Below are 12558 nucleotides of genomic sequence, written 5' to 3' on the forward strand. Positions count from 1 at the left end.
CATGTACAGAAATACTTGTTCCTGAGAAAACTATTTGAAGAGTGGGCATTAGAGAAAGCAATCACAATTAAGGTACCAGTGTTAGATGCAACATGATGATTTCTCTCTAACTAAGTTTTCCTATGTACATTGCAGTGCCCAGTGCTCCCCCACGGAAAGTGGAGGTAGAGTCAGTGAACTCAACAGCAATTCGTGTTTCCTGGAAGTCACCCATCTCCAACAAACAGCATGGCCAAATTCGAGGTTACCAAGTCACCTATGTAAAAATGGAGAACAATGAACCAGTTGGACCACATGTCATCAAAGATGTCATGGTAGCTGAATCCCAGGTATAGCCCGCTGTTGATGAATATGCATACTTATTTGCAGAATTATCTGCATGTCAGTGATTATTATTACTTTTTTGGTTCATAGGACTGGTTAAAATTCTAACACAGGTGGGAAATCTATGATCCCAAATGGTGTTGAACTGATCCCCTTTGAATTAATCCACAGAGTCATTGGTCATGGTTAATGGAAGCTACAGTCCAAATACATCTAGAAGGCCACATATTCATTAGGTTTACTCTAAATAAATAAATTTGGAATTTAAGGCCAACTGCACAGTATGTGGTATACAACACCATATAACTAGAGATTGCAAGTATAAACTCATATAATGAAATTCAAGTAATGATTGAAAAGATAGAATTAATCTAAAGGAATCAATTTGTTGGAATAGGTTTAAGGAAAATACAACTAAATGGGCTTTTTGAATAACACATCCAAAAGGTTAAGTGTTATTAAATGTTGCTAATTTCGCTAAAAATGGATTAAATGAGTTTCAGAATTAGCTTCTAATGTTAATTAAGTCATCCTAAATGGAAAGTCTGGGATTCTTCAGTAGTATGCTGGAAATAAATTTATGCTTTATTGATGGTTCTGTATTTTACTACAAGTGTTAATAAGGTTTTGTTATATTTGATTGACATGACTTGTCAAATCAAAAAACTTTCTGAAATGAAAGCAGTAGGGAAAGGGTTGAATAGTTTTTGAAGAATATAAGCTCCTTCTTAATGTAATCTAGGGAGCAAGATAATATAAGCATTCCCTATCATCTCTTTGGAGCTGAGTATCTTGTCAGGAGTTGCTTAGTGTAAGTAGTATACTCATAATGTCACTGAAATAAATAAGAAACTAAGTCTTAGTTTTGAACCATTTGTTGTAGTTTTTCTGCTTACTAAGACAGAATACCTTTTGGATTCAGGAGGGATTGGTGGGGAGGGGTGAGAGGATTCATGCTGGAAAAAAAATCTGTAGTTCCTGAGGTTTCTACAGTTGCAAGCTGGGGTGATCAGTTGTGAGCTAGATTTTTTAATGGCACCCAGTAGAATTACAAGACAAGCGCACAGACTAATTGATTTGCTTCCTAAGTATAGTTGAATTATTTATCTCTCTCTCAACAGGGAGCAAAGCACAGCAAACAATAAGAAAATAAAATAAATCACACACACCTTTCATACACTAGAAAATTAAGCCCAGCCTAAGAATGAAGAAGAAATAAATAAAATAAGAACCTATTAGCACAGGATTATATTTCTTGGATTAGATCATTCAGAATTTATATGAATCTTTTCAAAATTTTTGTATCTGGGAAGATACATAGTGTTTTTGAGAAAGTTGTCCCTTTAGCTGGTAAAATTCATCAGTTTGCTATCTTTCTCTAGGGCTAAAGATTTGCTCTTCAATAAACTATATGGTTAATCTCCTATAGATGAAATAATTTAATTAAACCCATTGAACCACCACATTTTGTATAAGAAAGTAAGAGAGTCTATGCAGAAACAGCCACAGTAGAACAGATATCTTTAACTTTGATATAAAACACACTGTGTGTGTGTGTGTGTGTGTGTGTGTGTGTGTGTGTGTGTGTGTGTGTGTATTCCTCTGATTATCCTTCATGGATATAATTTGCCTTTTATTTCTTGAAAGAAATACTCACACCCTAACACTATCCTTCAACAAATGGAGGTGCAGTATAATACTCTAAGACCATGCCTTGCAAAGCTTTCTATTTGTCTTATTTGCCAGATAAGATTTGCATTCATTCTCTGCTAGAAAGAGGCTTCATTCTTACTCTTCACACATATTTGTTGGGATATTTTTCAGTTGGTCTCCAGTCATTGTTTCTTGTAGAAACATAAGCGCTAAACTGGGGATACATTTAAACAGCAAGGGATTCCTAGCAAATTAAGAAGTCAACTACTTGTGCAGGCTAATTCTGGATCTCATCCAAGGAATCAGTCAGTGTGAATGGGAATTACAATGATCTGTCCTTCCTGGAGGCACTTGCCATTTTTGTTATATGGGTGGGTGTTCTTGGATGATAACCAGACAGATGGAAAAGCTGCAAGCACAGTCAGGTGAAAGGCTTGAAGGCTAAAGGTGTAGCAATGTATCATGTACTTGATCCAGCTGCCTGAGAACAGTCATAAAGCCAGAAAACCATTCAGATAATACCACCATCTAAAATGTTAGGGACTTTATCATCAGAAATGCAGTCAGCATTTCATATTGACCATTCAGATAATATTGCCTTCTAAGATTTTGGGAAGATTATCGGAAATGCACTGAGCTTTTCACATTGTGTTGATAAATAATACTGCTGTCATTTAGTTCCTCTTTTCCCTTCATCTCCCTATTACACATTGGTCAAGAATATTTAGAGGAACATTTTGTCATATATACTGTTCTTCATTCTGTATTTAAAACTAATAGAAGGGAAATTTAAAATGTGCTACATATTCCTTCTTTCATTCAAATTTAGTAACTGATTGCTCTGTAAGAGAACTTTATACTTAAGTAAATTTCTGTGCTGCGTCTCTGCCTCCAGCTGAAAAGTAGCTAGCAGGACAGCGTCAATCATTGTGTCCTACATGGACAGACAAGCATGACTTTATCTCAAGAATATGCCTGTATGTATTACTTCAGCAGAGTTCAGGAGACAGTACTCTCCACTGTATAGTTTACCACATAAACATATTCTGCTTTTCTAAGTATAAAGGTGCAACAGCCCTTTTCTAACACAATAATTAAAGGTACTAATCTGACAGTAACTTTGGATTTCCAGTATCAGAGAAATCACACTGTTGTGTTCCATCCTGTATATACACATTTCAATTCTACTCTGGGCTTTGTGTGCCAATATATTTTGTGATTTCAAGATTCCAAGACACATAATATTTTGATACTTGACCGTACTGTATTCATTTTAATTGTCAAGTTAGAAAAGCATTTTACTTAGGATAAAATAAGAACATACAGTAGGCAACGTGATGCATCTTCCTGATTCTGAATATGACTTCCACAACTCTTGCGATAAGTCAGATTGACTGAAATTTATGAGAATTGTCCAAAAAATCTGGAGGATATTTAATTGTCTACCTTGTGTCCACACTGATTGACAACTTATAAAATAAACTCAGAAATAAGACTTCAAAATAGCTGTTGCTTTCTTGAGAAGTGGGTCCTGGGTAGCAACTATTCTTCTGGAAAGAGAGTTATTTGACTATTCGGTTTGGCTTCATTAACAAGATCCACATGAGATTCACTGCTCTTAAAAGAATTTTATTTCATTTATATGACTGCCCAACTCACACACAGTAATTCTTTAATCAGACAGCTAAAGTAAAGAATGTGCATTCAACAATCCTGTGTGTAGTGCTAGGGCAGGCCTTCTTTGCAACAGTTTGTAAACAGGGCAGAAAATAAATCTCAGACTAGGCTTGGTCAAACTAATCTATTTGGTGCTCTTACTAGAACTGTAGATTTGGTGATATCAACTGCCAACATTAGCTCTGCTTACATTGGTTACTCTCTCTAAGCAGTAACAGCAGCAGATTTTTTTTATCAAGGCCTTTGGTTCCCTCAAAGCCATTTATCTTATTCAGTGACACTAAATACTTAAGAAGCAATTGGGCTATTTTAGCAGAGAACTGTTTTATCTGGTAGGTAGCAGTTTTATAAATTCCAACATTTACCTGTAGCTGATTTCCTAAAACAGAGGTTTCTCTGATGAAAGGGAAAGATGATTGTATGTTGAAGTTGACAGTGTAACCATTAAAAAAAAACAAACTTAAAATTGAATATGCACCACTATTTTTCTGGCTCATTTTACATATTTCTACCCTGTTCTTTTAAGAAATACAGTAATTGTATAATTGTGAGGCGGTTTTGAATGTTTTACTAATAGATATACATTATCTTTTAACAGTGGTGATGTATGTGTCATATTTTAATATATTTATTCCATAATGTTCTTTGGGGGAGGATTGTTATTGCTTGCAATGTCATTATCCTAAAACCCACTTTTTGGAAATAATCCAAAGCATGTAATAAACTAAAGAATATCTGTCTATAGATATTAAAATAATCATCATTATATAAAACAGCAGCTGAAAACCAACAGTCCTTACGTCTTTGATTTAGGAATGGAAATGAATAAAGATTAATACATTTTGCTAGAAAGAAAGAAACAGGATAAGAAGTTTGCATATAGACATGGATTTAATATACATGTGGGCAGGCTCAATCACGAGGACTTGTCCACTTCCTCAGCCCCAACAGGATCAGACCCCTCCCAGGTAATAAAGCAAAACTGTACCCTGGCCCAAGGCCGGGGTCTAACTGGAGCAGTTCTGAAGGATTTTGTCAGATAAATGCCCAACATATTCCTCCAAATGGTCCTACAGGTAGACCTCTGAGCCTGCTCTATTCAAAAGGACCTGGGTCATCCTAAACAAGGCCTCTGAACACATGGGCACTGAAGAGCCATACAAATAGTGATATTTCATCATCAGTGATATGTCATGACCTGCTTATGAGTGCCCTCCAGCAGTACTTTATGCATCTCTTCACCCATTTCGTCTCCCCCCAATTCCTCAGTAAATAGTGAAAGATTCTGAGATTTGTTTGAAGCATCAAAGGAACACCAAGGTAGCTACCTCTGCACTAGATATAATAAATGCCTTAAGCCACCAGATATGTGGCTAGTTTGTCCTAAATTCCAGTTCGTTTTGATGGAGCATGCCTAGGTATACTTAGGTTTGCAGTTGTGGTCATTCTGCACAAATTGAAAAGACAAGCTCTCTTGCTTAGCTTTGTGATGGGAATTAGACAGTTGAAAGCAAGTTAAATATCAGGTTCTAATGCGTTTTACGTTTTTAGAATACATTTGTGAAGAACTGTATATATTATTGGGATCTTGCTAGTGCCAAACCTCACGTATGAATGTGTTAATCTGCATCACCATTCCCTTATTCTATCTCCATTTTCTTTCCTCCTTCTCGTCAGTTGAGGCTTAAGGACTCTGCTGACCACGTAAGTACCATTTATTAGTGTGTTTGCTTGGATCAAAAGGTTCTGAGGATCATCTTGTGAAATCTTTAAATCTTTGTGCATAGTGCTGTCAAAACATCCCCATCAATTCTCAGATATTTTGAGGAGTTACTCCGAAGCTTCAACCAGCTACAAATCCTGAACAAATTGGCATTTAGATTGCAAATAATGCAGAAAAGCAATTGACATTTCTGTCATCTTTATTCTCTGTTTGTTGCAATGCAATTTAAGACAGATGAAGGGAGAGCAGCCCCTCTTTACTGTCCTTGCCCAACTGGTTACATGGCAAAATCAGTTCTATATAATCTTTAAACTTCATTGTTCCCAATCATGAAATATACTGTGCTCTCTCAGCTATGACCTTTGGTAGAAACACGGGCTACAATACAAAAGCAATCATATTCAAACAGTCAAATTCAATTTTTGGGAAGTAATTTTGAAATATAAATTTGAAGGAAGAAGTTTGAACATTGCCTTTGGGGACAGGGGAACTAAGAGAGAAAGAGAATGCTTAAACTAGCTGGTGTGACTTCCATTCCTTCTTAAACAGAAGGGCTATGTTAGAAGGGGTTTGCAGTGACAGCCCTATGCCTACAATCATTGGAATGGTACCTGTCTTTTCTCCCAGTCCATGTTTTTTTTCTTTCTTTCCTCCCTCTTTCTACTTCACTTTCTCCAATAGCATGTAAGAGTATGTCTTTTGTGTGCACTGTGGTATTCGCTATTTCTTTGGGCGATGTTTATAGCCTGTAGTGCTATATATTTTAGTTTCCCTTTCCATGTTATTTTAATTGACGTGATTAATGTGGGTTGATTGATTCAGGTCACTGATGCAAACTTCCAGGGAAAGGGGAATCTTTTCCTATTCTAATTCCTGTCTGATTGGTATTTCTTAATTTGGGTTTCCAAATGAAAACAATGAAGAAATGCTAACAATTCTGAAAAATCAAGAAAGTGTCCTGCTCTATCCATTATAGTACAGATTTGGTGAAATTCGGTGCCTGGATATTCAATTGTACAGAGTTCTCATGTACAGAGTTAATATGTTTAAATTCTGCTTGAAAACCTTTTGATCCCTTTTAAACAGGTTGCTCCCGATAGAATTCTGTGACAGAATCTCAATTTGGCCACAGAATAAATAAATATGTCAGAATGTTTTTGCATAGCATACTAAATCATACAACTTGTTGATTTGCAAGTGAACTCTATTTCACACAGGGGCTTTACCTGCAAACAGGTGCAACTAATAGGGTATCTGGGGTTTGGTTAGCCTGCTATATGAACACAAGACTCTGGCTTTCTCCATGCAGGATAAAAAAATAGGAAAATTTGCTCTGGTTTTTGATTGCCTTCATTCTTGGGATGAATTAAATAAGGGTCTTGCATTCACACATCAACTGACTTTGATGAATCAAGCTGCAGACTGCTCATTAGCTCATGTATTCAATGCCAAAACAAGGCTTCTGTTTAAAAAAACACATGAACTACCTCAGAAATTGTTTTCCCTAGCCACAGTCTACAAAGCCAATTCCACTCACTCAAATGCGATTAGACACTTCTTTAAAACTGTGAGTACATCAATGAGAAAGGAAAACTAGCATCCCAAGCCTTCCTTTTCTATGGAGTTTGCAACTTCCTTTGGTTGTTGTTATAACCTATTTCCTCCATTTATGGGATGGGTATTTTATTGAACACCTGGGCATATAACGGCAAATGATTTAACTTGGCAGCCTCACCCACAATCTTATTGCCCATCCCAATTTATTTATTTTTTTTGGTAAGTTTGGTATGTGTTGCAGACTTCTGTAGGAAAACTTTCTTGCCAATTAGAACTACTGCTCTTTTTGTAATCACAGTCATATTAGCTTCCTGCCCTGCCCTGGGGTTTGATGGTGGAGTTCTTTGTTTTTTGTTTTTGCCATGTATCCAAGCAATACATTGCAACACAGAATTTTTTCCTATCACCACATGCATATAACATAGCATGCATGACCTGTTGATTTGAGGAACCTTTCTGTTAAATTTTGACTCCATTTCTAAAAATAAAAATTGTCTCCTGTAAGTGGTTCATATAGCAATTAAAATTCAATAAACAGTGATGCTGGAAAGCATTTTGTATAAATGAAAATAAGACATAGTAAAATTTAGACTTATAAACTGAAAGAAAAGCTTTGAAAGTTAAAGCAAATAAAGTGGAAAGATTGAAGTGAGAGATTAACAATTTCAGACCAAACAGATAAATTATCATACTAATTAGATGGAACCAAACTAATCTTTCCTTATTGCTACTCCGATTGTTTCTGCCTGCCCAATACTTTTGGCAGAATGACTGTGCTCTAGGACCCCTCAATTAAACGTTGTTATATTGCGGGACCCAGGAAATGTGCCATCTCTGTTGCTCTTTCTGGCCTCTGGGACAGCATCCTTCCTGAGATACGGATGATACCCAGGCCCCAGGAATTCCAAAAAGCCTTTAAGAATTGGCTCTGTTTCCAGGTCTGGGGTTAATGTGTCTGTGAGGCTAATCATGTCTTTATTGTTATTGTTTATTTGGGCTGTCCATTTTAACTCTGTATTTGCATTGTGTAGACTGCCCAAGGTTTAGTGGGATGGACGGCCATAATAAATTATGGTTGGTTACACAGTCAGCCAGATGTTTAGACTGGATTTGGCATTTTTATCTACCTACCAAATCCTTCCCGAGGATCTGGGACAGGCAGATGTTTGCTGGTATTGAAGGTATCATCCCAAGATGTTTCAAGTAAAGTTGCCCTTTGCAATTGACTAGTGGTGATTTTATCAATGCCAATGATGTTCAAGTGGTGCTCCAGATGTTTTAGGGTTGCACTCAAGGCATTTACTATTATTATCTTTGCTTCCTTTTGCCACAGTCATTCTAATTCTGTTTACAAGTTTTTGTTGTGTTTCTCCACTTCTTCCTCTTCCATTCTGCTGTCTCCAGATACTGCAACATCCACTAACCAGACTTTTTTGTCTTTCTTATTGACAGTTGTTTAGCCTGGGGGGTTATGTGGCAGATGCCTGTCTGTTTGAATTCTAAAGGCCCAAGGCACTTTAAGCATTTTCATTTTCTATGACTTTCTCTATTTTGTGGTCCCACTAGTTCTTGCTTGCAGGCCAATGGTCTTTCTTGCAGATATTCCAATGCACCATTGTTGCTTCCTTGTCATCCTGTTTGTAATTAGCCTGTGCTCTTCTTGCAGCAACTAACTAGGTGGTCCATTATTTCTTCAGCTTTTTTGCAGAGGCGGCATTTGCGGTCTGTTGCTGTCTTTTCAGCTTTGGCTTTGTATGCATTTGTTCTTCAGGCATGATCTTGTGCAGTCTTTTTCTTCAATTTTCTTGCTCTTAGCCATTGCCAGGTCTTCTTGTTATGTGATTTGCCTGCCATTTCTTTTATTGTACTGACTATGAAATACTTTATCTTTCCATGTTGCTTTTCTGTTCTTCATTTGGTCCTTCTTGTAGGCCAATTCGGTCTTGGAAAGAGACAGTAAGCCTTCATGGTATGCTAGCTTCAGTGCATCTTCTTTATTATCCTTCAAATATTCTTCCGGTGCCCTTTTTTCTTCTTCACCTGTCTCATGTACCTGCAGCCTTCCACACCTGCTTATTTTTCCTTGGTTAGTAGAATTTGTTGCTGCCTAAATGAAGGGCATGATTCATTCTCATTATATTTGGGGATTCCTATCCAGGGCTTTTAGTTTTGGTTGAGTCCAGTCCATTATTCCAGCTGTATATCTAACAAGTGAAACTGCCAAAGTGTTAATTGTTTTGATGGTATTTCTGCCGCTGAGTTTGAACTTTGAGATCCTCTTCACTCTCATATTGTATTCACGTCTAATGTTATCAGTTTGAAGTCATGGTCTTCATCCAAACTCTTGATGTTATTTCCATAGGGCATCTTGCTTACTTAGTTTTGACTACCTTTCTTTGGTTGAAGAAGAGGATGGCCATATATGCCCAGTCCAAACTTACTTGCAATATCTTTACTGGTTAGTTGGTCACTGTTAAGCAGCAATTCTATTTCAAATAATGTTTTCCCACATCCATGTAAAAAAGGTGGGATAGTCTGTCAGATATTTTTGATGCTTGATAGCTATGGCCTAACTTGTTCAGTATTGTTGGCAGAGGAATCAGTGCATTGACAAACAGTAGTAGTGATAGCCAGACTCTTTGAAAGGTTTCTCTCTTGATATTAACTGTGTCTTCCATTGCGCCATTGCTCTTTGCACAAAGCTGCTGATGTTTCTACTGATCCTGTTATTTTTATGCACTTGAATATCTAGTCATGTGGCAGGGAGTCAAATGCCTTCTTGTAATCAATCCAAACTACAGTTAAATTGGTCTTCATTCTCTTACAATTTTCCAGTACCATCTTGTCAATTAGGAACTGATCTTTTGTTCCTTAGCTGTTTGGGTAGTTTCCTTTCTACTAAGGTGGAAAGAGTTTGTTTTCAACTAGATGCTGTTGGGCTGCCTCAGCTATCACACTGGTTAGCAATTTGAACGTTGTTGGTAAGCAGGTAATTGGCCTTCAGTTGCTTGGTGCTATCCTTGGTTTGGTTCTGCAACCCAACAAGGCAGACACAGACTTCAGAGGATAATTAGAACTGCAGAAAAAACAATTACTACCAACCTGCCTTCCATTGAGGACCTGTATACTGCACAAGTCAAAAAGAGGGTTGTGAAAATATTTACAGACCCCTAGCATCCTGGACATACTGTAAACTGTTTCAACTCCTACCCTCAAAACGACCCTATAGAGCACTGCACACCAGAAGAACTAGACACAAGAACATTTTTTCCCAAACGCCATCACTCTGCTAAACAAATAATTCCCTCAAACTAGTTACTAAGTCTGCATTACTATTAATCTTTTCATCGGTCCTATCACCCATCTCCTCCCACTTATGACTGTAACCTTGTTGCTGGTATCCTTAAGATTTATATTAACTGTTTCCCTATGACTATCATTAAGTGTTGTACCGTATGATTCTTGATGAATGTATCTTTTCTTTCATGTACTCTGAGCGCATATGCACCAAGACAAATTCCTTGTGTGTCCAATCCCACTTGGCCAATAAATTATTCTATTCTATTCTATTCTATTCTATTCTATTCTATTCTATTCTATTCTATTCTATTCTATTCTACTCTATTCTACTCTATTCTATTCTATTCTTTTGTTGGATCTTTCATTATCAGATAGGTTTTGCCAGATGTTAACCAATCTTCCATTTCATATCTTTGCAGTACGTTGTTAACTGCTTGGCAATGAGTCATCGTAGACCAATGACATGTTTCAATCAAAAACCATGCAATTTATCTTTACTTGGTGCTGACCATTTCTTGATCTTCCCTGCTATTTTCTGTTATACTATTTCTGCAGTTAGTACAAGTTATTTCAGTTCAGCTTCTTTTTATTCTTATCCACCTCCTTTTGTCTAAGGTGCATACAAATTATTTTTCTTTGGATTGTTCCATAGCTGCTCCTGAAACTGAGCTGGCTTTTCCTTTGTAAGATGTTGACTGATTTATTGCAGGCTCCATTGATGGATTGGTAGAAACCTTTCAGATTCAGTTGAAATTGAAGATTCTGCAGTGTGCAATTTGAGCATATCTGCTGATCATCTTGGCCAAAGCTGTTATTTGCTGCTTTATTATTTCCAGTGCTTCCTTAGTTTCACTTGTTTCTAGGAGATGTTTCTTGATTAGGTCTTTTTGTTCTTCAGCTTCTTTTCTTTCATCTATTCTATCTTGGTGCTCTTGTTTTCCAATCTAATCTTCCATCTTGGTGGTACACTATTTGACTTATTTTCTTCTTCGTTGATTTTGCATCCCAGGTGTTCAATTATAATTGCAACTATGCTGTACATCAGCTGATTTATTTCTTGCAATGAGCTGGTGCTTATGTTTGATATTACAGTATTGGCATCTTTTAATGCTTGTTCAAGCTGCTTTTTTAATAAGCTTCAATCAGGCAAACTTATTCTGATGCTTTTGTGCTATTCTAGATGCTCCGTAATTCTTCATTTCAGTTCCTCCTGTTTTTTTCAGTTAGGGTTTCTTTGTTTCTGAGAAGTTAGAGGAGAGGGTGCCTGGTTTGGAAACGAGAATGGTTTAATAGCTACGCTGGCTTCCTCTACCATCAACTCTCTCTGGTTTGTCTCTATTGTCTTAGCTACTTCTGGCAAGGCTTAGTTTCTTTGGCCTGGATAGATCTTTGTAGTTCTCCTAATTCTTCTTTTCTGAGTATTTTATTTCATATTATAAATTGATGCTGATCTTCTAGCTGCTATTCTGTTATTTCTGATTATGATGTTGTTCTTTCCAGAACTGGTGGATCCTTATTCAGATAACCTCTTTTTATTGGATTTGTAATAGCAAATCATTATTTCTTTGTTTTCAGTCTTTTTATATTTGCAATGGGTAAGAATTTTTTTCTTCCAGTAGTTCTTCAGCTGCTGGCCCTGGTTGCTCAGCCAACAGTCCTGAATCCTGTAATCCACTTGTCACCAGATGTCCAGAAACTCCAACACCTAGCATGGTCTTATTGACCCAAGTAATAATTGATCCAATATAAGTTTCTGTAAGTTATGTCTCACCATATTGTTTATGGGAGAGACACTCTTCATCTGCTTCTTCTGATGACATCTGTCCAGAATGCTTGAAGGTCTAGCATAGCTCTCACATTGCTCAGAACATGCTACCCTGTTTTCCCCAAAATAAGACATCCCCTGATAATAAACCCAATCGGGCTTTTGAGTGCATGGCAATAAGGCCAAGCGCTTATTTCAGGGTTCAGAAAAATATAAGACAGGGTCTTATTTTCAGGGAAACACAGTAGCAGCACAACCATGACAAGGTAGTGCCTCACCAAGGGATGATTGATTATTTTTATTAGCTACTCAACAGCATTTGGTTCTCCACTGGTGACATTCAATTAAGAGATATTATTTTGTTGTTTATTGATTAAATTACACTATTCACTTATCAGACCACAAGTAACTTCTCTCATGTTGCATTATAATTGTAAAGTTCTACAAACTTCTCCAGATTTTTTCTGCTTTCTGCCCAAATTAGAGGAAAAAAGTTGAATATCTGTGTACCTGATTTGAGAAAAGAGACGTTTCTTGACCTATATTTATAATCTTTAAA

The 12558-nt window shown here is 36.9% G+C and overlaps 1 protein-coding gene across 22 annotated transcripts in view; it reads left to right on the top strand.

Annotated features, from left to right (window-relative positions):
• Positions 1–12558, top strand: part of PTPRF (protein tyrosine phosphatase receptor type F) — a 529684-nt gene that overhangs the window by 457147 nt on the left and 59979 nt on the right. For 14 of the 22 annotated variants that reach the window (XM_087889625.1, XM_087889634.1, XM_087889627.1 and 11 more), the window contains 2 exons: positions 136–329; positions 5332–5358. In XM_087889625.1, coding sequence (XP_087745751.1) covers positions 136–329; positions 5332–5358 — 221 coding nt within the window. The remainder of the gene's footprint in view (positions 1–135; positions 330–5331; positions 5359–12558) is intronic. The other 8 variants (XM_087889639.1, XM_087889641.1, XM_087889642.1 and 5 more) reach the window with 1 other exon arrangement.

This window comes from Pantherophis guttatus, chromosome 3 (assembly GCF_059756535.1).
Source record: "Pantherophis guttatus breed Tessera chromosome 3, ASM5975653v1, whole genome shotgun sequence".
In the NCBI taxonomy this organism is placed as follows: Eukaryota; Metazoa; Chordata; class Lepidosauria; order Squamata; family Colubridae; genus Pantherophis; species Pantherophis guttatus.